We start from the raw sequence: 26,699 nt of genomic DNA on the forward strand, positions 1-26,699 counted from the left end.
TGTTTCAAATATGTGAACATTTGTTTTCAATCCATCCGTTAGGAGAGGAAACTGTAAAAAATGATGCAAACATGAGAAAAATGATTCCAGCTTCCTCTTTTACTTCAACAGAATTATGACCTCAGGAAAAAAAAATAATACTCACCAATTTCCACATGGTGGCGCTAGTCAATCATACAGTGTCTGACACATTAATGAGTTTCAGGAACTGATAGATGAACGTAAAAAATGATGTTTTTTTTTATATTTCTCAAAGTTTGATGTGAGTAAAAACACAGAATCTGTGAGACTTTAATCAGGAAACTAACAGCGCCTCTGTGGAACGTCTTCATTTCAGAAATACTAAAATCAGGTGGTGTTACGTTTCACAAATTGGGAAAAAAGAAATCATTCCTAATTTAACAGTGAAGGAGTTAAGGTCAGAGGTAACAGCTGACCGGTTTCGGGGCCAGTCGGTGCCTGATGGGGCCCATCATGATCCCGCTGGCACACGCATGTCTAAGACAACAGACTTTGTTTTTCCTGCTGTAGAGATGATGTCATGCTTGTTTGATGGAGTCAAGATAAGTTTTCATTTCTTGCTGTTGACATTCTGCAGAAGAATGTCAACATTCTTTTTATTCTCTCAATAAAAGTGAAAGACAGAAGGATGAAATGACCCGTTTTTTCCACTGAATCAGGAAACTGATTTAATCTGTAGCTCATGGAATGAAGTGGGATCAGTTTTAAAGAGGAAATGCTGAAAGATGCCTCACCTTTTTCCCTCTGAACTGAACATCAGTCCAGGTGGTCGGACCCGTTTCACACAGACACGACAGCTTATCGGGTTTCACAGCATTTCTGCAGGCTGAGGTCAAGACACTGGACAGAAAATGATAGTAATAGTAATTAGAACTTAACTACAGAGTCGATGAAAAAACACAATATATTGCTGCTTATTTCAAACTTAAGCATTAATTTTAGATATAGAAAAAACCTTTTTGTTCTGAAAATGGGTTTAAAAGCAACATCAGGTATAAAGATTCACACAAAAAAACTCTTAAAGTTTTAAAATCTACATACAAAAAAAGATCAACAATAACAACATTAATAGTCATAATAATAATTTACTTTACAAGACTATATGAGAAAATATTGAGCAAATAGAAAAAGGAATATCTGACTTTTATTTCATTCTATGCACAGTTAACATTCATACAGTAGCAGGAAGTGATGTAATTGCCTGTAAAAATAAATAAGATAAACACTTAACTCTGCATTATCATGTCTTACATTGATCTTTTATGATGCTTGTTCCAGCACATTTATCAGATTAATTTGCTTAATAACGTGTTTTATGAGATATAATCATCTTTGCAAGGACATTTCCTCATAGCAAAGCCGCGTAGCAACAACAACTGTAAACCAGTTTCTCTGATGAAAGAGTTTCCTCCTAATGATGGCCGACCAAAACAACTTCATCAGATTCCTGTAGCAGAATCTGTTTCAGTTCTGAGGAAACCGGGCCGCTGTTGCCAGAAGGAGCTTTGCTTTCTTTTTATCTGCTGTATAAAAGCTGAAGAGTCAAAGTCACGACCTGGAGATGAATCGTTCACACGCTGGAGGTAAGTTGTGTTATTTTTAATAACTGCATGGTGATAATACTGAAAACAAATAATCAAAATTAATGTTCACAAAAATACATTTGCTGAAGAAGCTAATCAGTGCTGATATCTTGATTATGAAACTCATGTTGGATTCTTTAATAGATGTTTTATAGTGACTGAGTTTCTGTTTACATTACGACCCTGCAGGTCGTCCACAGAGGAATAAAGATAAAAAAACGATTAGTTTAACATTCAGAAAACAGAAATAACAGAAAAACTATTTTTATTTTCTTTAACACTAATAAATGGGTTAATATCTCTGATTTTTACATGAAGGATTCACTGACTGTTTGTTCATTTGGTTCATTCTCTTTTTCAGAAAAAATATCTGTTTTAAAGAGGAATGAATCTAATATAATCTAATTTACTTTGGTAAATTAGATTTCAGACCCGTTTGTAAACACATGATATCTGTGTAAAATGTAATCTCTTACTTATTTCACTTACTGGTTTTACTATTTAGTCACTATATTGGAATATTAATTTACTGATTTTACAGCCTCCATCAGCATATTTACAGATTTCAGCTAATTGCTAAATCAGCAAGAAATCATAACAAACAAATCCATTAAAGGTTTTGTTTGCACCAAAAAAATAATAATACAAGCACATTAGAAAGTGGTGTTTTTTAAAGCTGCTTTCTAAAGTAACCTTATCAAATTATTTGTTTTTTAATGTATAAATAACAGCTTATTGCCATATTCATACTGTGAAACCACCTGCATTACTTTCAACAAAAGAAATGTTTCTAACAGCTCAAAGTTTCGAGTCACAGGTTGAATTTCACTTTACAAAAATAACATTTTGATTTTCCCCAGTAAATACGTTTTTGAAAATGAGAATCATAAATTTGTGTTAACATTCCTGACCTTATAGTTTAATGATCTGTAAACATCACAGCAGCATTTTTTGAGATGTTGTTAAATAATACATATTAGAAATTGAGATGTAACAAGTATCAAGTTGAAATATCCTGAAACTAAGTTAAAGAATAAACCAAGTCAAATATTTCAGGTTCTGCACCAGCCATGACTTTATCATGTAAAGTCTGAGGAGTTTATGAAGATAATAAATATTTTCTCCTTTCTTTGTTCATAGATGGATATGAGTCTAAAGGAGTTACTAGCAGCCGTCTTCCAAAGGCTACCTGTGTCCACAGGTAAACGTCTAGTCAGTTTTAGTTTGAGCTAAACATTCATTTTTAGGCATTATGTGTTTATTTAAAGTTTCATCCATGATCACATCTTAAAAAAAATTTTGACCTTGTACCTTTTTCACATTTTCCACTGATCATTTTAACCCTTTCTTTAAACTTAAAAAAACTTTATTTTCTCAATCTCAGAACTTTTTTACTTTAAAAAAAATTCTCCCTCTTTTGCAACTTTGCAGAACTCAAAAGTGCCACCTACTGGTGCAACTCGGTATTTGTGCACAATTTCTCCTCCATCTTCCTTTCTTGGCATCATTAGCATCACTGATGCTAATTAGTGATGCTAATTATATCAAGGATAAACCAGCTAATGTCTTGGAAAGATTCATGTTCGTTTTTACGTGAACTATATCTGAGAATATAACGATTTCAAGTAGAAGTTAACTTTCATTATCTCACCTGAAACAGGAAGAGTGTTTTGCTAACTTTAGTTTTTTTCTGTCTTTTTCTCATTTCTAGATCATTTTGTGAAGGAATTCCTTCACGTTCTCCACCAGGATTTGTTTCCCTGCGTGGTTCCTGTGGGAGTGGCCGCTACGTTTATGTCCGTCCTCTCTGCCGTCTTTGTGGCTTATAGATGGAACCGAACCCCAAAGTGCAGATCCTCCGGTAACTGCAAGATGCTGCAGGAAAACATAATAAATGTGATGTTTTTGTCCAAACAGATGAAAAATGATGCACAAATCCAGGCAGTTCTAGCTAAATGTGCTGACATGAAATGTGTTTCTGACAGAAGTAGATGAAGGTGATGCATCCTGCACTGTGGGAGCTAAAGAGACAGAGAGGACTCATGTAAGTGGAAACAGATTTTATGACCTGTTAGAAAATGACCTAAAGCAACTCTTCTGGAAAAAATAGATGAAACTTTGATCTGCAGAAACATATGAATGTCTAGATCAGATGTTATGGGATCTGAAGACAATGTCACCTACAGGAACTGTAACTGTTCTACTGTTTGCTTTTTATTGCTAAATATAAACTCAGGAGGAAAAAAGGCAATTAAATTAACACAGAGAATGAGGGCCATACTGATAAAATATTAATAATAAAGGAATAAAATTATGAGAAGAAAGTCATAATTTTATGAGGATAAAGTCTGCATACAAACTATGCATTTTACAATATGTCACTGATTTATTCTGTGTAAAGAGAAAAATCTTCTTATTAAGCATTAATGTTTTTGACATATTAAGAGGAAAAATAAACATAGCTGTTAGTTTTTGCTTGTTTAGCCTCCCATATTTCTCCTCAGGGCAGAATGTGGATGAAACAGAGACGTGTCTTAGGGTTTAAATCAGGACGGATTATGCTGAGAAACAACAAGTTATAATGCGTAGGCCACTAGTTTAAGGGATTATGGGAAAAGTTGAAGAAAGCTGAACATGAAGCTGCAGATTTATGGGGAAACATCAGTGCCTCTGGTTGCATTTTTAAGCTACAGCTGAATGGAGTGCAGATGAATTGAAGCTGTTGCTTTTCTTTACATGATTCATTTTTTCTAACCAGCAGATAAATGAACTGAACTGTTTAAAGCTGTCAGCTTTCAGCTTCTCTCCTCTGATTTTTGCCGAAGGCGATGAAGACGAATCCGAGAAGCCAGGTCTCCCTCAGTCAACTGCAGAGCGTCGTCACGACGACGTGGATAAACAAAGTAACACACACACTAAAACACATCACTGCTGTAGTTCCCTCTGTGAGATTCACACGTTTGAACTACAAATAACAGTCAAGAATATTACATATTGTAATACAGTAAATATGTAAAATAGCACTTGGTAATAAATCAAACTTTACATCTTTTTAGTCAATTAAAAGCAAGTTTCTTGTTGTTTCATATTGAATTGGTTTGATTTTGGATAAACAAACAAACAAACAAACAAACAAAACAGGATTGTTCCATTAAATGCCGTAAAAACCTGCAGCCTGAAATAACTTCATGAAAATTGGTTTTGGATTCTTTAAATAGCAAAGTAAAACTGTAGCATGATTAATAAGTGTTGGAAGTCAAACACAGGTATTCTTGTGTATCTTTTGTATTCTCATAAGTAATATAATGAATTTTATCTTTTGGTGTTGTCAGCTGGAAGAACGTTTGAAACAAAGTGACATCCTTCAAAAACAGCTGGAGAACGAACTGGAAACTGCAAGAAGAGATCTGGAGGTGAGAGAGGGAGCTTCGTTCTTTACCCCGGAAACGTTCTGTGTTTTCTCCATCTCATGATACGATGTGAAACAGTTTGGTTTAACCAAAAAGCCAAAACAAAATGAATCTTAAAGGGAACAATTATCTTTTTAAAGTAACAGAACTACAATAGAGTTTTTGTTTGGTTTGGAGATTTGTTTTTAACCTAAAAGCTCAACATCTTTTCTTTCTTTCACTGAGAAACTGAAGAACATGACGGAGGAGCACAACAAGCAGCAGAGCTTGGTTGGTACCTAACCCTAACCTCTAACCTTTCCTTCTGTTGTTCTTTGTCTAAATGGCTCCTAAATTCCCTAGATCATAAAATGAAGCTTTAATTATAAGGATGTCTCCTGTTTCTGTGCAGCTACAAGAATCCAAGCGTGAAGCCGAGTCTCTGATCAAGGAGAACCAGGAGTTAGAGAAAAAACTGACTGAAGTTAGGAAAGACGACGTGAAGCAGGTAAAAGTCACATTGTTCTATTTCACTGTTTCTGCTCCTTGAAGCGTAAAGACTGACAGAAACTGAACATTTTACTGTTACTCTGCTGTTTCTGTTGCACCAGCCTGAGGCTGAAGTCCTGCAGCAGCTGAAGTCTGAACAGCTAAAGAGAGAAAAGGCTGAAAAATCCCTGCAGGAGCTGAAAACAGAGCTGGACACCAAAAACCAAAAGGTTTTTATGTTTTTACCAAACTCAAGCCTTTTTTGTTAATGTTTTAAAACTTCAGTCTGTGTTTCTAATTGGTTAAAAAAAATAAAAAATCTCTGTTAGGAGTCCTGGTTAATAGCATTGAGTCGTTGCAGACGAGCAAAGTTTCTAATCTAAAGAGATTAAGCTGTTAATGGCAGGAATTTGTGAATGTCTAAATTATAAGTATTATAAGTATCTTACCTCCATGTTTTGTTCTCTTAGCTGGAGAGTTTATCAAAAAAGGTTGAAATTCTCCATGAGATGATGAAGAAGACAGAAGAGTCTCAGCAGGTGTTGATGAAGGAGCTGGAAAACCATAAAAACCAGGTGCAACATCTAATTATAATTTCTAGAATAAAGATTCATAATCTCTGTGTACCTAAAATTCAAAATGAAAAAGAGGTCCCTTATTTATCATAGGGAGCTATGAGTCCAGTTTCAGACTCACTGATAAACTTTTATTTCCAAACTGCAGGTAAAGAACTTATTGCTACATCATGTCTCAGTTATAAGAGAAAAAAAAAAAAATCTTCATATTTATGTGACATAAATTCACAACAAAACTTGTCCTGAAGTAATTTACCAAAAGTTTGTTTCAGGTAGTTTTTAAGTCAATTACATCAATTGCAACTGGTCTTAGTTTGCAAACAGCACAGTCAACGTGAGTTTAACACATTAATGATGTCCAACATGCATGGAGTCACTGACTTGGTTTAGTCCAGGATGAGCAACAGCAGACAATTACTGCGTGTGGCGACAGCGGAGAGGAAAATTTAACTTTCTGTAGAAGAAAAGAAAAGAGTTAATGGCAGTAGTTTCTCCTGTCTAGGAGAGAAACACATTTAAACAGAACAGCTGGGAGTAAAAGAGATAAAGTTTTGTCTAAATGAGAAACGGGGTCAAGCTTTAAGAGCAGGAACTTCTGCCAGGAAGGAGGAAGAACAAAATAAAAATAACACTTTTCCTTGGTTATAATTATATAAAATGTTGTTTTTGAGGTATCAATGTGTGAAAGTCTATTAGGAAAAGTTATTTTTGTGTTGAAATCCTGATTCAACATCCATTTCTTTGTCTGATGGCAGCAGAAAAACCCGGATCCTGATCAATCTGCAGCCGTTGAGGAGTTAAAAGTGGAGAACATGACGTCAGAGATAACGGAGCTCCGCAAAGAGGCAAAACATGTTAAAGTCTTTATATTCTGTTGAAACTACATATTTCAGAATATTTGATTAAATCTTCAATAAGATCCTAACAAATGATGAGCTTTAGCATCTCATCACATTTAACTTTTTAAGTTGTTTTTATTTCACAAGCACATTTATATATATTTATAAATATGAGCCAAAAACTATTTATTCACCAACTAATCAGGAAATGCCTGGTAATTGTTGTCATAAAGAAGAAATGATACTTTTCCTTTTTCATAAAGTTTTTATCTCACACAGTGACCTCGATATGAAATGTTCTGTGTGAGCCACTAGAGGGAGCTATTCTTATTACAATAGTTGAGGTCAAAGACACAAAAAACGGATTTATTCTGATAACTGACATTCAAAAGAAACTCTATGACTTTGATTTCTATTTTCTCATTCGTGTTTTGTATTTTTATGCTTTTCTACATTTTGTTTTGTAGCTGACAGAAGCCCAGGCTCAGTCTGAGGCTCTGGCAGAAACGAACCAGCAGCTGGAGGCTCAGCTGGCTGATCTGAAGGAGAGATACAACCAGGAGGTGAGACATGAATACTGCAGATACCTCGGCTTTATGCTTCCAAAGCTTATGATAAATTAAATGTCTCACTTCATTACAGTATAAAACAATAATCGCAGAGGAGCGAGAGTGGAGGGAGGAGCTTGACAGAGACCTGAAGGTTCTGAGGAAGGAATATGAAAATAAGAACAACCAGGTTTGCTTCTGTTTTAGAACGATTCCCTCAGGTGTTTTTTTGAAACCGTAACACCAGATTGAGTTTTAAATGACCAAGTCAGTGAATCTACATCATCTTTCCTTCTTCAGCTGAGAGAAATCCAAAAGGAAGCAGAATCTAAAACCTCTGAAGACGTTTCAGCACCGGCAGAGGAAGAGGAAGAGGAAGAGGAAGAAGATTCATAAAACTATATATTTAATAGTCTTTTAGATGAACTGAACTTCAGCAGTTAGCTAATGACAACTCTGAAACTGCTATTTTTAATTTAAGGCTTGGAAAACAGTCAGTTCAATCACATTATTTAATTAGGTGATGGTGTGATTTACACAACAATATATATATATATATATATATATATATATATATATATATATATATATATATATATATATATTGTTGTGTAAATTTAAGCCAAACAAAGTTATCATAAATAGTCTAAATGTAATTATTTTTGCACAATATTTATTTTCTTGTGTTATCTACAAGACACAAAACTGGTTTGGATTACTTTACTTATATTTAATTTAAAGTGTCCATTTGTGTTTCATGCTACAACGAGATGTTTTTGTTTTCCAATAAAAATGTATCCCAGCTTTATCTGTGTGAACATTTAAATCAATGCAATGCAGAGTTTAATAAGTATAGTAAAGAAACCAATCCAAGATAATGACTGGCTGAACCTGCAAAAGCAGAAATAAAGATCCTGCCTTCCACAGGAGTGCAAAGATGGTTTCCACTGCACTTATTTACAAGTATTACGGTAAATTTGTTGTGTGAACTAATAGACAGTTATTCATGTTTTAGAGTGAAGCTGGAATGTTCTTGGATTTTCACTATTCATGAGCGGCTCTGGTCCTATCAATCAATCAATCAATCAATCAATCAATCAATCAATCAATCAATCAATCAATCAATCAATCAATCAATCAAATTTTATTTGTATAGCACATTTCAGCAGCAAGACATTTCAAAGTGCTTTACATCATTACAAACACAGAATCACAATGCAACATAGAATCAATCATTAAATCAAGTTCCATCAATAAATGTGTAATTGATTACATTTCAAATACAATTCTAAACAGGTGGGTTTTCAGTTGAGATTTAAAAGACGTCAGTGTTTCAGCTGTTTTACAGTTTTCTGGAAGTTTGTTCCAAATTTGTGGTGCATAGATGCTGTAAGCTGCTTCTCCTCGTTTGGTTCTGGTTCTGGGGATGCAGAGCAGAACCAGAACCAGAACCTGAGAGGTCTGGAAGGTTGATACAACAACAGCAGATCTTTAATGTATTGTGGTGCTAAGCCGTTCAGTGATTTATAAACTAACAACAGTATTTTAAAGTCTATTCTTTGAGCTACAGGGAGCCAGTGGAGGGACTTTAAAACTGGTGTTATGTGCTCTATCTTCCTGGTTTTAGTCAGAACGCCAGCAGCAGCATTCTGGATCAGCTGCAGCTGTTTGATTGATTTGTTGGACAGACCTGTGAAGACGCTGTTGCAATAATCAATACGACTGAAGATGAAGGCATGGATGAGTTTCTCTAGATCTGGCTGAGACATTAGTCCTTTAATCCTGGAAATGTTCTTCAGGTGATAGAAGGCCGACTTTGTAACTGTCTTTATGTGGCTCTGGAGGTTCAGGTCAGAGTCCATCACTACTCCCAGGTTTCAGGCTGATCGCTGGTTTTAGTTGTAATAACTGAAGCTGTGCATTGACTCTAGATCTATAACTCTAGATCTATAACTCTAGATCTATGACTCTAGATCTATAACTCTACATCTATAACTATAGATCTGTAACTCTAGCTCTACAACTCTAGATCTATGACTCTAGATCTATAACTCTAGATCTATAACTCTAGATCTATAACTCTAGATCGATCCTCTTTAGGTCCAAAAATAATAACTTCAGTTTTGTTTCTGTTCAGCTGGAGAAAGTTTTGGCACATCCACACATTTATCTGTTCTAAGCATCTGTTCAGTGATTGGATGGGGTCAAAGGTCACCTGGTGACATCGTAATGTAGAGCTGTGTGTCATCTGCATAGTTATGGTAGCTAATATTATTTCCTGTTATAACCTGAGCTAGTGGGAGCATATAAATATTGAATAAAAGGGGTCCTAGGATTGAACATTGGTGTACCCCACATGTGACCTTTGACCTCTTTGATGAAAAGTTTTCAATTGAAACAAAGAAATCCCTGTTCTTTATGTAGGATTCAAACCAGTTAAGTTTCCTAAATCTTCACAAACACGGTGAGTTTGATGCATTTACTGTTTATCAGTGCAGAACATCAAACTGTTTGTTTCATCCAACCTCAAAATGAAAGACGATTCTACAGAACATCCTGTTGGTCTGAGCAACCACAGAAACAGTCACATCAGAAGTCCGACTGAACTAAAGGGCGTGGTGATTTGCATCAGAAACAACTGCAGGCATCCGTTCAAAGATGTGGCGTCTTTTATCGTCGCTCAACTTACAATTCTTGATGCAACAAAACAAAAATGATCAGCAAATATCACACCTATAACTACAGTTGCTAAACTATTGAACTACTGCAAGCTACTACAAAAAACATCTGTTCTGCCAACACATTAAGGCTCTGATAGGTCGTCGTCGACCATGATTGACAGGCAGACCAGCCAATCACAGTCCAGACCAGCCTACAAGGAGAAGTCCAGAGAACTTGTGGTATTTTCAAAAAAAAAGTCACTTCACTTTTGTTGCTGTTCTTAATGTACGAAGCAACTGAGGATTCACATTTATCTGCAGCACAAAGTATATGTTGGCTTTACATATACAATTAAAATTGATTAATTGGGAAATAAATAAGTTATTGACGGCTGTGTTTGCAGTATAAAGTCATGGCCTTGGTGGTTTCTCAACAGCGTCACTAAGAAAAATGAAGCGTTCATGATGACTACAGGAAGCCCAGTGTTTCCAGGAACAGACTGCTGACTCAGCGTCCTGTTTCAGGTCAGGACAACCACAGGTGAGAAACAACATGGTGACCACTGGCTTCTGATAAACTGACACAGTCATGAAAAAAGCTAAATATCACATTTTGTTCCGTCTCACTGCAGAGAAGATAAAGTGACTTTTCAATTATGGTCTTTCAATAGACGTCCATATTTCCCAACTATTGCTGCAGGAATCCGGACATTAACGATAATTAATGTCAATAATTATGAAACTTTCAGGTCAGCCAAGCAGCACAAAGGACTAGATAAAAGATTATGACCATAGTGGGTTGTATTCATATTTATATTGATATAGTGGTGTGATTTAGTACATGAACCCAGAACATTTTCTGCTAAAGTAAAAAAAAAAAACTCAATTTTACAATAAAAACATATATTTACAATTTTTCAACAAAAATATTGATCTCTAGGTGAAGGATGTTTGAACAATGATTCAGTTGTCAGTTTCTTGTATAAATAAACTTATTGTCAGTAAATCATGCAGAACTTTGAACAAGAACATCGTAGTTATACCATCAAAAGTGTTCAAACTTGAAACAAACTGCTTATGTCTTTAAACTTTTGTATTAATTATAGTCGTTGGCAGGTGAGTGGGTTACACTTTTATTATGTAGCGATGAAAATATTAGTTGTTTGTTCCTGTACTCTCTGTAGGCTTTATAAGTCCGAACTCTTGCCGGTCCGAGGGCCGGTCTGAGGGCCGGTCCGAGGGCCGGTCCGAGGGCCGGCCTGTACACCACCACAGTGGACAACGCAGAGCAGCGCCCCCTCTGGACAGCATCTGAAACGAAAATACAAATTTTCAACATTTTTGTTTAATTTTCTCGTGTAAATTTAGCTTTTCTTTCTCTCAATCTTAAGATTGACTTAAAACTCAGAAACATCTTATTTTCTTAAAACTATTTGGATTTTGAATACAAATATTCAACTGAAGAGCATCCAGTTGGAACAAAAACAAAAGCACTGCTCTGTGTGTTCAGGTTTACCTTTTGCTCTTTGTGTTTGTCTGTTGATTGCTCCAGTATACAACACGATGGAAGAGTCAAAATTGTCTGTATAACAGAACAAATTTGATTTTTAACCATATTTAGTTACAGCTTGAAATTTAATGTATAATTTAATGACGTTGTGTCCAGCCTAACATTGATAGTATTCATGTTTCACAAAGTAAAAGTAAGTAATGTCCGACCTGGATGGTTTTTCCACAGGCAGAACAACGTCACTAGAAAAAATGAAACTCCAGTAACCATCACAGGAAGTACAATGTTTCCATGTAAAGGCGGCGATTCAGGAAATCCTGCTAAAGAGCAGAAAACCACAAGTTAGAGATGAAGCAGCACAGCAAAGACTGGCTGCAGTTTCATTCCTCAGAGACAACAGTCGACACTTTCAGTCAGAAATAACATGATAAATCTATAAAGTTCAGCTTCAAATGCAATCCCAAATCAAGTATATGAGCTTGTTAGGAGAGAATCTTATTCATAAAACAATAACATGAAGCATTTAAGTTATTTACTAACCAATTTATGATGCCCTCCCATACTGAGGCCAACCCGTTTCTAGACTCACCTGGAATCATATTATTCTTTCCAGGTGGTTTAAATGAGCAATTTACTTACAGCTTGTGAAATTTATGACAACAATAACCAGGCAATTTGAAGCATGGCGAATCAACTTACCTTAAGCTGCCTGCCACTGTTTATTGACCATCATTATGTGTTACTCATTATACAGCAACAATAAACTGAGATACAACAACCCTCTGTTGAAATGCCTAAGATGATGATACAAAACCAATCTGGACCAAAGTGGAGCAATTTTACATACAGAAACTTAATTTTTTTACATTTCTGGAGGTGCTGATCTGGAGCTGAAGACTTCAACTCCCTGCACTGGTCAGATCTGGATAAGGAACATTAACGTCTCCTATGTTGACTTGCTGAAGCATCTTGAGTTATGGTCATAATGGAAGAATCATTCATTATCTATAATCAGTTTAAAGGTAGAAAGCTCATATCTACCTTTCGTTCCTACACACAATGTTTCTTCCTGGTTGGGTATAAAATTCTTTGGACTATCGTCAATATTTTCTTTTTAAGAAAAAATGTTGATCTGGTTAATAACAGAGAATTTAGTTGTAGAATTAATATCTCCTCTCCAAAAAGCCCAACTTAACACAGACTTGTACCTTCAAATCTTTGTTTTCACTCAGTGAGATGCAGAGTAAATGTTGTCCTTCATGTTTTTTTTATCTAGATCATTTCCAAACAACTCAATATGATGTTTTGAATCCACTAACCTCTGACAGTCAGAAAACTGTCTGGTGATTCTCCAACTCCAGATATGTGGCACTTGTAGAGTCCTTCGTCGGATTTAGAAACCCTCTGTAGAGTTATGTTTCCTCTCACACTGTTCCCAATGAAAAGATCGTCTTTATAAAACGTAGATGAAATATTTCCAGATAGTGTTCTCCTCGTTCTACATCGCAGAACCACATCGTCTCCTTCCATCACTGGAAGAGCTGAGATCTCCAGGATCAACTCACCGTCTGAATAAAAAAGTATCTCTCTTATTTGTTGATTCCTCTACAAAAATCTGAGCAGGTGAAACATTTCTTCTCCCAAACTGATCCAAATATTTATCAACAATAAGAGAATAAACAGTGTTTAGTTAGTATTTTACCAGTAACAGTGATGTTGATGGTGTTGCTGATCTTCCCAGCCTCAGATTCACACCAGTACACTCCAGAGTCCATTTCATAAAGCTCACTTAGAAAGCATGAAGATCCAGTCGTTCCAGTTGAATATGAAGGACAAAGTGAATTGATTTGTTTGGATGTGTTCCTTTTTATTCTCCATGCAGCAGCGTCTTCCTGCTGGTCACAGTTCAGGCTGAAGGCGACAGATTCATACTGGAAGAACTGCGATCTGTTCGGAAGGACCTGAAAAGAAACTGCAGAAGGAAGCAGCCTGTAAATGTGTTGGAGAAACACTGAAGAAATTCCTTCACCAACTAATATGCAACTAGAATTTACTTTTATACGCCATAAATTAAGATCAGTTTCACAAAATTGTTTAACTTACCAAAAATAGCGCACAGTGTTGTGACCTCCATACTGCACAGTGACTGATCGGTGGTCTGAATACTGACTGCACCAATGTTGTCACTGCAGCCACAACTTCCTGTTTCAGTGTTTATGTACAAATGCAGCCCCAGATCTCACATTACTTTGTTAAATACACTCAGTCTAAAAGTAAAACATTAATTAAGTCAACCTGCTCTGATGGACGTTTTGCCACTCAACAGAACCATGTGGAAACTCTGAAGTCTGTTATTTATGTGATGTGACCTTTAAATGTGGCACACAGAGATGCTTTTTTGGGTCGTTCATCTTTCCAAATATGGACGACTTATATGTATCTCCTGGATGGACTGCAAACAACCAAGTGATTAGAATTGTTTGTTTAGAGTTGTATTTATTATTAGACAATAAACACAATTTTCTGCATCCGAGTGTCAGGTGACCTCCAAGCTACAATAGCTGGAGCACAACCAGTCACCTTTTACAGACTTTATTTTGAAAATAAGGTCAATTTGACTGGAGGAGCTGATATATTACAGCCATCCTGAATATGGAAACATGTTGTAGAAAAGGTTTATTGCAATTAAATATGAATTTTGAGGCTTGTGCCATATTTTATTTTTTCAAATGAATTCCAGCTGCAATTTACAACTGTACATAATTTATTGAGATAAATAGGTTGGTATTAAAATTATGTTTTCAATAGGACTGTATACATGGTAGTATAAATGACAATAAATACGTCATGAAGTGCGGTTGTAGAGGTGGTGAGGAAAACGCAGAGGACCCAGGTGGAGGTGAAATGAAGATGATTTAATGGAGAAAAAGGCACAAATAATCCAGAAGTCCAGGCAGCACAGATCAGCAAAAACTAAGGCTCAAAACTGGTAGCAACTGGTGACATCAGATGCAACACGACAGAACTGACAGACGGGTACGACAAGGACCCGACACAGAGACACAGGTGACATTAAATACACAGAGGGTAATCACAGAACGAGACACACCTGGGAACAATCAAGGGGTAGACAGGACAACACAGAGACTCAAAACACAGAAACCCAAAATTAAACACACAGAAAACTCAAATCAACACAGAAAAAAACAAATCCTGAGAAAATATTAACCAAATTAGTGAAGAAATACACTTCATTTATGAACAATTACAAGATGACCAACAAATATTTACAAGAAACAAAGCAAGCATCCTACTCTTTCATAAGTGTGATATTTTATATCATACATTTATTTGACCACTAAATGATATTCAACATAATTGTTTCAACCAAATAGATTAGACCAGACCAGGATAGACCAGGAGCTTTATCATCCAGTACCGTCTCTGTTTAACTATGAAATGAATGTAAAAGCTGAAAACACTTTAAACAAAACAATGTGGGCATCCCATAATGCTGTGACACAAGCCATGTGCATTAAAATACTCCATAGGTTTTAAATGAGTCTGGCTGAGTGCAGCAGAGTTTCTCCCTGGAGGTGCTGAGCTGCTGAAGCCCAGAGAAACTCAAGGCGCCGAGTCACAATGCAGTGTCAGCGCACTCAGCTATAGCAAGGACAATATGAAAGCATAACTGGCAACAGTTACAATAACAATCACAAAATGCTGCCCAAGAACGACTGAGACCTGAAAAATAAATAAACATGCATTATCAACAAAATAATGTTCTTTCAAAAACATCCATCTTTTCTAAACTTTCCTTTCTATAAGACTGGACCAAATGAAAGTATAAATTTATTCTGATCTATAAATTAGGTTTAGCATAAATGAAGTATTAGCTTGCTATGTTGTCCCTTTTTTCTGTATTGGATATAGTCAATATTTTATCAGTAAAACTTTTTTTCTGTTCAAACATACCTGCCATAACAGCACAAGGAACGGTGAATATGAGAAAAACAACGATGATGCCGACAATGATGCCGATCAGTTGCCCAGTCGAAATGTTTAATCCTGAGAGAAAGAGGAAAAATTCACACAATCATAAAACTGAACTTGTTATACATTCAGCTGAAGAGTAGCACAGATCACATGTTGTTACACGAGACATTCAAATGTTCAAATTAATATGAAGAATGACTGCTCAGAGATTTGTAGGAGAATGTTTCAGATTGATTATTCAGTAGGAACCTTATTTCAATGTCTTCATAAATGAACTGTATTTATCTCTTAATGAACTGCACTTCTACTGTTTTGTAGAGGAAATCAAACCCAGTAGACTGTCAATTTTTTTTTAACACAAGGCCACACTTTTTGTTTCTTCAAAATTTCTAAGCACAGATACAACGAAAGCAGCTTGAGAGGTTCAAATGCCATAGAAGACATTTGTATGAACCCTGTCAAGAAAATCCGAGCTCATCCCACTTCCCCATGCTGGAGATTTTAGTTTAACAGTAATAATAAATAAAGTTATCTTTAAAATGAATCACTCAAGTAACATCTAGGCCCAACAGTAGACTTAAGTGTCAATAATTTTAGTTTAACAGTAATAATAAATAAAGTTATCTTTAAAATGAATCACTCAAGTAACATCTAGGCCCAACAGTAGACTTAAGTGTCAATAATTTTAGTTTAACAGTAATAATAAATAAAGTTATCTTTAAAATGAATCACTCAAGTAACATCTAGGCCCAACAGTAGACTTAGGTGTCAATAAAATAAATCTGGTTGTGTGTGTTGTTTTTGTCTCATGCAAACTTTGCTTTAATTCTACTTTTTTCTATCTAATCATAAGAAATCATAGTCAGACAGAGAGAGTCATTAAACAGGAAAAGCAGGTTTCCTGGAAAAAGAGGAAGTTTCCAGCCTGCAGATTTATAAAAAATAGCTGAGACTATTCCTTATTTTAAAGCATGAAAGTTTAAAGAATGAAATCTAAACATTTTGAGTAATTTGATAAGATTCAAAGTAAAATACTTATATTAATATTGGTTTACTTGTAATAATATTTACACTTACATTTGTGGGAACACTTACAAGAAAAACAAGTAACTGTAACTTTAGTATTAAATAATTAGAATCATGTATTATTCTTGGTTTCTTTTCAGAAGAACATCTGTAATAACTCACATTAGGATTATAATAAGTATAATTAATAAGTTATGGTTATAAAATCATAAATGAATGATAAATCAGAGAAGCTGAAGAAAATAAATGTGATATAAGTTTTGGTTATAAAATTATAAATGAATGCTAAATCAGAGAAGCTAAAGAAAATAAATGTGATATAAATGTGATTTTGACATTGAACTTGAAATGGTGTAAAAAGGTGTAACTGCAATTAAACATCACTGATATGTTGGAGGTAGAAGAGAGTAGGTGAAAGGTGAAAGGCAAGGAACTAACAGGAGAGCAGAGATGATCAACGCCTTATTTAGGTGAAAGGTTGTGAAGACAACGGACATAGGAGGTTGAGCAACCTGGAGACATTAGCACAGACATTAGGACATAATGTCTGAAGGACAGTGATGGATGTGAGGTCATCTGTCTAAGCAGACAGCCAATGAAAACGCACCAAAAGGGTGGATAAACCCTATAAAAGGGGGGAGCAAAAGAGGAACCTTTGGTTGGATCCTCCGGGCAGCTTCGAGCCAAGAGATGGACAAAGAACTCTGCAGCTGAAGAAGAGCCGGGGCCACGGAGCCGGAGACTGTCCTGCCATGAGGACCAACCCGTCAGCCCTACAACCTGTGGCTTCGAATCGCACTTCTCTCATCAGCTGGGTTCAGACCCCAAAGACAAAGATGAAGACAAAGGCAAAGACAAAGAAGAAGAACTGGTGCCTTTTTTCCTGCCAGCACCAAGTCCTGTGTGACCTCACCATCCACGCGGAGAGGAGGCTCATCAGACCTGCGGAGATCCTGGCCTTCATCGATCGGCGTCTTCCTCCTGCTGCAACACCTTCTTCATCATCAAGCCAGGTCTGGGGTTCGAAACGTCAAACTCCGTCCGTCTCTCTCAAAGGTTCCCTTTTTTTTTAGTTCTTAGTATCAGCAGTAGGGAAAGATAGACTAGATGATTGATTTTACTTATTTGATTATTTCTGCTACTGAATTAAGCTGTACTGACCCTTGCAAAAATGCCTTACTAATAAAATATTTAGCATAAAGAAAATCTAAAAGATGTTGTGGACATTCAGTTAATGAGTCACCTTAAAGTTCTTTGATGGTTGTAAAATAGCTGTGATGTTTGATTCTGGAGAGGAAAAAGTTTAAAATGTTTTTAAGTTGCTGGTAGCCCAAATGTTAAACAACATCCTTGGGACTCACCCGAGTCACTAAAACCTACCTGGTTCAATAATAAATGCAAGTTGTAAAATAGAGAACGAGCGACCGTTAACAGGTGTGCTCTGTGAAACTAGTTGGCTGTAGGCTGCTCAGTCTGGCTAATTCACAGGGGGAAGAAGGGTGGGACACCTGGATGTAGGCCGTCAGAAAACCAGGCGAATCGTTTCTCGAAACCAGCTTAAACAGAGTTTACTTCAGTCCTGGACAGGGTAAATCCCGGCAGATTTAGGAAACTCAATTAACCCGTTAGAAGGAGAGCTGGTAGCACATCTCCCCTCTCAGAAGAGGAAGTAGAGAGTGAGACAGTAGAGACAGGAAGGAGGGGGGGGGTGTTGCGCAACAACAACCCGTTTTATCAGAAGTGTGGTGTGATTATTATAAGGTCATCTTGAACAAACAACAAAACGTGAGCTTTACCTGTTGAGGTGTTATGAGACGTCAGCATGGTGTATGTCTGCTTTTCATTTTCTTGTCCTTGTGTATCTTTATGATGTTGGCTGAAATATTCTTGAGCTGGTGCAGATTGAACTGGAGCAGAAAAAAAAAAATTTTATACACAAAGTCAGACTTTAGCTTAGCATATGCATCAGATTGTGTTATCAATGAAGAAAAGGAAGCTGTAAGTATTGAAACGTTTCTGTTGTAACACAATTTTGAAAAAATAGTTTGGTAATTGTCCTCAGAAAAATAGAAATCCATGTTATCTCTGATAGTTGATGGGAAACGCAGACAGGATGTGCAGAAGCAGAAACCAGACTTCTGGGTTCTGGGATCCAGACAGGAAACAAATCAAAAATCAAATCAAATTTTATTTGTATAGCACATTTCAGCAGCAAGGCATTTCAAAGTGCTTTACATCATTACAAACACAGAAACACAATGCAATATAGAATCAATAATCAAAACACGACATTAAGTCAAGTTCCATCAATACATTTGTAATTGATTACATTTCAAATACAATCCTAAACAGGTGGGTTTTTAGTCTAGATTTTAAGGAAGCCAGTGTTTCAGCTGTTTTACAGTTTTCTGGAAGTTTGTTCCAAATTTGTGGTGCATAGATGCTGAAAGCTGCTTCTCCTCGTTTGGTTCTGGTTCTGGTTCTGGGGATGCAGAGCAGAACCAGAACCAGAACCTGAGAGGTCTGGAAGGTTGATACAACAACAGCAGATCTTTAATGTATTGTGGTGCTAAACCGTTCAGTGATTTATAAACTAACAACAGTATTTTAAAGTCTATTCTTTGAGCTACAGGGAGCCAGTGGAGGGACTTTAAAACTGGTGTTATGTGCTCTATCTTCCTGGTTTTAGTCAGAACGCCAGCAGCAGCATTCTGGATCAGCTGCAGCTGTTTGATTGATTTGTTGGACAGACCTGTGAAGACGCTGTTGCAATAATCAATACGACTGAAGATGAAGGCATGAATTGAATGCGCAGTTACAGAGAGATTGGAAATATTCACACCCTTACTGATAACCAGGTCCAGTGTGTGTCCTTTAGTGTGTGTTGCTTGTTTGACATGTTGTGTTAGACCAAAAGTCTCTAAAATATTAGCGAGCTTTTTTGCCCCTCTGTCTTGGGGGTTGTCAACATGAATGTTGAAATCACCAACAATTATTAAACAATCATAATCAATACATATAAGAGACAGAAGTTCATTCAGGTCAGTAAAGAAATTTTCAACAAAAGTTGGAGTTTTGTATAGAGTTACTGTCAAAGTTCGTTTGTGGCCTTTAACCTCAATTCCAAGATACTCAAAAGAGGTGAAGTGACCCAAAGAGATTTTACTACAATTTATGGTATTCTTAAATATTGAAGCCACGCCTCCTCCTTTTTTATGTTTTCTATTCTCACTGAAGAAATTGTAGTTAGGAGGCGCAGATTCAATTAGTTTGATTGGTTCATTATTATCATTCAACCATGTTTCTGCCAGAAACATAACATGGATATTATGCTCAGTGATGAAATCATTAATTAATAAAGCTTTAGCACAGAGAGATCTGGGATTTTAAAGAGTTTAAGTGACTTGGAGGCCAAAAGTTCTTCAGTCTGAGGTTTGAATTAAAACAGCTGTATGTTATGTTTCTGTTTCTTGTAAATTGTCTTGTAGTGATCCGGACAGGACATGTCCTGATCTGCAGTGCCTGGGGGCCAGACACTTTCTGGAGTAAGATGCTTGTAAAGATAAAGTCTGGGCCCCGGCAGGAACTGTGCCTCTTGCGCAAGAAAACTCGTTGTGTGGCTTCCCTCATTTCCTCTGTTTTAGTTTTGCCACCTTAAATGTGTCATGGACTGCTCTGTTTTTGCTACAATTATTGTTAAAAGTCTCTAAAACTTTTTTTTACTCTGAAATGTAATCATGGTGCCGTCCTCTAGCCATATTATCTGGAAACTAATCCTACAATGCCATTTTAGTCAGTGGTTGTTTACGGCTGGGTTCTATTCTGGGTCAGAGGTTTCATCATATTGGCATAAGTGAAAGTTAAACTATTATCTTTAATCTCAGCTGTTTTAGAATCATGAAAGACTTACCTGTTGAGGCTGCAAGAGCAAAAAGTGCAACATAGATTCTCACTGAAGTTTCCATTGCTGTCAGATCAAATGCAGTGAAAGGAATGAAGGCTGTTTTCTTTTTGTTCTTTTGTCAGGTTTTAACCAACCTGCGTATCTTTTCCTTTCAGTTTCTATCAGGGTTTGGTAGTTCAGAGATAGAGAGACAGAAAAGGTTCAACCCGGCCCACAATCTTTGTTTTTAGTTTGCTAAATTTCTCATTGCAATTCTTTCTTTTTCTCTGTTTTTCTTCTCTTTTCTGCTCTGCTAAAATCATAAATCAGCGCAATTTCATTGAATAAAATATAAAATAGCCATTAACAAAGGTTATGCAATATAATTATCATGCTTGTACAATATATTTTTGTTTGTACAACATAAATATAACATGACTGTATTCAAAAATATATTTACCTCAGTGACAGCAAAGCTCTACTTGGAACTTGTAAAATTGGAACATTCTTTCCAACTTTGACTCCAAAAAGTGATAAAAGTTTATTTAGTTTTCTGTTTATGTTTTCATAAATCAGCCACACACATACAGTAGTTCCAACCAAGCCAAACTTAGACATTATATTTTGTAAAATAATGAGCAAAATAAATGCAGACAGTTTAGCCTTTTTACCAGAGGAAAACAAATACAACTTATTGTACATTAACATGTAAAAATTCAATAGAGAACCTGAACACATATCACATGACATCAGGATTTATTGTTTAAATTTGAAGTGGCTTTAGGGACGGCAGGAGAGGATTTCCTGCAGCTGTGGGGACCGAAGGCAAGAGAAGAATAAGAGCATCAAAAAACCACAAACAACAAAGCAATGATTTAATCATGATAATAACATTTTGAAGTACTTGGATTTCTCAGTTAATTCTTATTAACTTTAAGAATGTTCATTAAAACGCTGGAAATATATGAATGAACAAGATCAATTTTACTGGTAATCATATGATATGATGCATCTTGAATTAACTGACATATTTTATTACATAAGAATTTTACATTTTAAAACTCATTAATTTGCTTGTTATCCAAGTTGTGTTTCTAGCAAACCTGCACAGCGAATGAGAAGGAGGAAAACTGCGACTCCCAGTGAAGCTGCGCTGACGATGAGCCGAGTCTTGAGGTCAAGATCTGGGAAAACACAGGTTGAAAAAACAACTTTTTTAATAAACCACAAGAAAAGTAAATATTGGTTTGTACACTGCACACATTTGGTGACTTGATAATAAACTTGGGTGGTCCCACGTTTTATGTCTGGCTTAACTAAAACTGCAAGAAATTCACACCTGCAAGTCTTCTGCTTAGAAGAAACTATATATATATATACTGTATGGGGCGTGCTGTGGTGGCGCAGGGGGTTAGCACGCCCCACGTTTGGAGGCCTTAATCCTCGACGCGGGTTCGACTCCCGGTCCCGACAACCTTTACCGCATGTCTTCCCCCCTCTCCTCACCCTCCTTTCTGTCTGCCTACTGTGGAAAAAATACGAGCCACTAGAGCCGCAAAAACTCTTCGGAGAAAAAAATGAAAAAAAAAAAAAATATATATATATATATATATATGTTTGTGAGAGCGAGCGGAAAGTGTGTGTTGTAGTAGGAGCAGCTTTACAAATCTTTTACATTATATTATATTACCAAGACAGATTAAAACAAATCTTTATCTTGACTTTTTTCTATTCTTCCTCTCTGAAGGATCAGTCCTTTTTTTTTGAGACATTATTTTGTTGACTTAACTTCTGACCGGAGCTTTGGATGTTTGGATGTTTGGATGTTTGGATGTTTGGATGCTCTGCACAGCATCTCATGTTACCGGTGAAGCGTGCGGTACCTACCGCGGCCACCAGAGGGCCCTAGGAGCAATTTATTATTTTCTTTTTATCCATAAAATAATGATTTCTACATATATTATCAAATATATGTTATTGTAAAAACAAATCCCTTCATATTGAAATTGTGTGTTTTTGATATTATAATGACAGAAATTATTACAAAAAATTAAATAAATAAAACAGCTCCTCTGAGGGGGCCCCTTAGTGGCCCTGGGGCCCTAAGCGGCTGCTTAGTTTGCTTATGACCGGCATGTGGCCCTGGGGCCACATGCCGCTAATGTGGAGCTCATGACAAACTGACTGATCTGTCTCAGTTTAACTGCAGTAAAGACATTATGAGATGTTAGTGGGAGTGAAGTCACTTTGTCCAGTTTTCAGCCGTCTGCACTAGAGCTTCACTTTGATTTATATTCAATATGATTTTTTTTCTTTAAATTATAACAGTATAGCATCAACATTAAAAGCAAAATAAAAACAATCAAAAAAAACAAAAACTCATAATTCATCTCGTTGATATAATTCATAGGAAAAATCAGTTGTTTCCACAGCCATTAATATAAAAAGATATAAAAGGAAAATGGAGTTGCATTAAGGTTTTCGATGTTATAACAAAGACGGACATTTAAGATAATATATGATCAAATATTCCGCGTGTTTCAGCAGCATATGACTTTCTGACATTAAAAATGTCAGTGACAAGTTTTACTAATCAAAAAGACTCTCCTGTTCAAAGTTGTGTAAGAAATTATTTCACTAAAACTGAATTTTACTGTTGCCAAATCACAACAAATATCATCTCAAAGTAACTTAAGTTTCAAACAGAAAACGTAATTAATTCTATATAATACAACTCAACAAAATGAAATTAAATTTTGTGTCAATAAGCAGAAGTCATTTATTTTAATGAACCACAAATTGCATTAAACTGTGTGACAGCAGCCACTCCTACCAGCAAGCACATGGCGAAGGAGGAGAGAAATATAGACACAGAGCATACGGAGCACATTTACTGACAATATACTGTATATCTATCTGACAGGTCAAATCATCACATAAAGACACCAGTTGATTTGGTCTTTTTTTGCCAAGTCATTGTATAAACTCTGATGTAAACACATTGATCGGAGGATCTGGTATCATGCTGTTAATTTACAGCCTTGAACCCAAAGTCAAATTCTGTCAAAACTCACCTAAAAGTCCTTCACAAGTAAGTCTAGAGAGGAACCTGCAGTGGTTCAATGATGGATCCTTAAAGGTGAAGGACTGTGAGTAAATCCCACTTTAGAGACATGTGAGCTAAGAATCGCTGAGCTGTATTAATGCACAGACCATCACTGCTTTGCTCTTATGAAAGAACAAACAGATGTGTGACGACATAAAGACAACAACAGAATCAAAAATAGACAATACCACAAGCCTGATAACTACGTACACATGAACAGATGAAACGAACTCCACATTTCATTTTTCAAGGTCTAGAACAATAAACAAACCGTTAAAGTTTTCAGGGTGTCATATTTATCTTCGCTTTGTCAATTTCAACCTCAGACAAAAATGTTAGTGACTGGATCATTCTAGCATTGTTTAAAGGGACGGACACAGACTGAGCTGATGTAACATGACTAATTTAACTCTCCTCTCTTCAGGGCGATTAAAGAATAGACTGACTCCTGCTGGGCAGTGGTCGCTCCGGAAACCTTTGACCCTGATGGACGAAAAAGAAGAACATTCATTTGAAAACCACAGTTGGCTGAAGTTTAAATATTTTGCAGCTTTGTGCACCAGTTATTTCTGACTCCATTAAAGCTGTTAAAGCTGTTAGTGTGTTTTTATGACAGGTATTTGTGAAGGCGTGGATGCAGAATTAGATGCAGTGAAATCAGCTTCTATTTTATTTCTATTGTTGTCTAAACGAGCAAACTGAGGGGCCCCTCGCGGCGCCCGGTGGTTTTACTACGTGTTTCTTAACTGACCAGATAAAATTGCTCCCAGTGCGATAGATACGTCTGTCTGTCTGTCTGAAAATAGTTCTGAGTTGGTGTGTAAAACTGAGCGAATGTCACGGTTCTGCACCACAGAGGATAAATAAGTCGTCATGGTAATAATACCTTTCTTCTTTATCTCAACGGCGGCGTACGTGACATCATCCGGTTTATTCGCAGAGTCACCTGGTGAAGAAAATATCCAAGCACTAAACATGACTTCTACTGTTTTTAACAATAATGTGCTAAAGAAACAAACTTCTACCTTTCCTCCCCCAAGGCTCGTTAACCAAGGCATACGTTGTATCATTTGGATCTGAGACAAGTTCATTTTTCATAACTGCAAATATGAAACAAAGAAAAAAAATTTATCCACTGCAGATATTCTGTTTGTTTGGATGTTGGTCATTTGAAAGTCGACAGCAACTTTTACGTTTGTTTCTGCTTCAACTCACATCAATTAAATGACTGAATTACTTCAGTTTAGTTCTTAATGAAATGTTTACTTGAATCAGGTGAGGTGAAGCCAGAGTTCAGTATTTACACACTTACATTTATTTTAGTAACTTTTTTGAAAAAATTTATTTTTAGGAGTATTTTTACTAAACTGTACTTTCTTTTTTTACTTGAGTTGTATCTCTACACTTACTTGAGTAAAATTTCTTGATTTTCTATCCACTAAAGGAAAAACAAATGTTTTAACTAAAAATTCACCAGACACAGAAACACACCTGCAGTTTTTGTTAAAGTTTAATAAGTTTTATATTAAAAGAAACTGATTTGGAAAATATTTATTTTGCCTATTTTGTTTGTTACTTGTATAAATTATTATCATTTTGGTCCTTAATATACCAAGATTTCCACTTAACCTTATACTTTGTTCCATATGATTATGTAATTTTTAAATATTAAATTATATTTAAACAGTAAAAACTTGAAGCGAGGTAGCGGTACCTTTGTGTTTCTTGTAGAGAATCAGTCCAATCACCCAGAACAGCAGAGTGAAAACGACGGACAACAAAATGATGATTATAATCAGCACATTAGTCAAAGGCTGCATCTCTTCATTAGATCCTGAAAATAAGATTTAAGAAATCAGGTCAGTGAACAGTGAGAGACATGCAGACAGCCAAAGGTTTCAGCGTCAGGAATCCAAGATGGCTGACTCCAGGACCAAACACCTCCGTACACAGAGCACCTACTCTACCTCTTCACCAAATGTTTGAACCAGAAGTGGAATAAATTTCAGTTTAAATGCTGTGCAGGTTTGCAGAAGGCTAAACTTTGAAATGTATTTTTCTGCTGTAAGTTCTTCAAAGACTCTCTAAGAACATAAATCTGCAACTAAGCTTAGACTTTGAAAACATTTTTCCTTTAGACCAAATCTCATCCATTTTTATCCCAAAGATTAATAAAATATTTTCTTATATTTTCAGTATTATTTTAACCTCATAACATTCAGTGGTATCAAACGTACCTCCTGTTGGATTGACAACAGCCAGCCAGCTTTCAGCAGACTCTCCTGAATTGGAAATGGTGCATTTATAGAGTCCTTCGTCTGACTTGGTGACCTTGGTGAAGGTCATATCGGTTTCATAGTAGGTTCCAATATGGACGCCATCTTTGTAGAAATCACTAAAGACTGGTTCCTCTGTATCCTTCTGAATGCACTGAAGAGTCACAGCAGATCCTTCCTTCACTGGTTGAGCAGAAACATCCAGGATGACTGATCCACCTGATGGGAGGTAGAACAGTTTCAAATGTTGTTCTACGATTTCTGCTGGATTTATAACAAATTCAAAATCTACATGTTTATTTTCAGTAGATATGAAAAGTTAACGCACATCTTTTAAAATGTCTGGTTTGCATAAAGTAAAAAACAAACATGACTCTTGAACATCCCTATTTATTTTAGATTTTTTCAGTTTTATCAGATTTTATTTAGCTTATTATTAAATTGTACAGATTCAAATTACAGGGGGGAAATTTTCTGAAAGGATTTATCTTGATATAATTTTGTTCAGTAAATAAACCTTAGAATTTTTCAATGTTTGCTTATTATCTAGAAGAACATTATTTTAGTTCATTTAAAAAAAAAAAAGCTTTTTAAGACGTCATTCTGAGTTCAGACCTGTAACAGAGATGTTGAGAGCCCGGCTCTTCTCCCCTGCATGGTTTTCACACCAGTATTCTCCACTGTGTCTCTCAAAAGCGAACTGAATGCTGCAGGATGCAGCCGCGACGCTGCAGGCCTCAGGATGACTTGCTGAACTCATTTTGTGAAGTTTCCTCCTCACTCTCCAAGCTTTCACTT

At 36.1% G+C, this 26,699-nt stretch overlaps 2 protein-coding genes across 3 annotated transcripts; one reads left to right on the plus strand and one right to left on the minus strand.

Moving 5' to 3' along the window:
- The first annotated feature begins 2,670 nt into the window (after nt 1-2,670).
- Nucleotides 2,671-7,971, plus strand: LOC116733268 (trichohyalin-like). Of its 2 annotated transcripts, none has more exons than XM_032584060.1 (13): nt 2,671-2,805; nt 3,316-3,465; nt 3,590-3,648; nt 4,430-4,507; nt 4,937-5,017; nt 5,249-5,284; nt 5,406-5,501; nt 5,605-5,712; nt 5,953-6,057; nt 6,816-6,902; nt 7,364-7,459; nt 7,539-7,634; nt 7,745-7,971. In XM_032584060.1, the coding sequence occupies exons 1-13, from the start codon at nt 2,745-2,747 to the stop codon at nt 7,838-7,840; spliced, it is 1,149 nt and encodes a 382-aa protein (XP_032439951.1). In that variant the 5' UTR covers nt 2,671-2,744; the 3' UTR covers nt 7,841-7,971. The 2 variants fall into 2 exon arrangements, with proteins under 2 accessions (XP_032439951.1, XP_032439950.1); XM_032584059.1 differs by having other exon boundaries at nt 2,674-2,805; nt 6,813-6,902.
- A 2,682-nt stretch (nt 7,972-10,653) lies between these two features.
- Nucleotides 10,654-20,683, minus strand: LOC116732172 (uncharacterized). The gene is made up of 9 exons (XM_032582164.1): nt 20,547-20,683; nt 18,433-18,543; nt 15,590-15,682; nt 13,718-15,358; nt 13,317-13,586; nt 12,934-13,182; nt 11,824-11,934; nt 11,621-11,686; nt 10,654-11,415 (listed from the first exon to the last, which is right to left on the minus strand). Exons 4-9 carry the CDS (start codon nt 13,746-13,748, stop codon nt 11,201-11,203), a joined length of 942 nt encoding a protein of 313 aa, XP_032438055.1. The 5' UTR covers nt 13,749-15,358; nt 15,590-15,682; nt 18,433-18,543; nt 20,547-20,683; the 3' UTR covers nt 10,654-11,200.
- Nucleotides 20,684-26,699: the final 6,016 nt, after the last annotated feature.

This window comes from Xiphophorus hellerii, chromosome 14, assembly GCF_003331165.1.
Source record: "Xiphophorus hellerii strain 12219 chromosome 14, Xiphophorus_hellerii-4.1, whole genome shotgun sequence".
Taxonomy (NCBI): domain Eukaryota; kingdom Metazoa; phylum Chordata; class Actinopteri; order Cyprinodontiformes; family Poeciliidae; genus Xiphophorus; species Xiphophorus hellerii.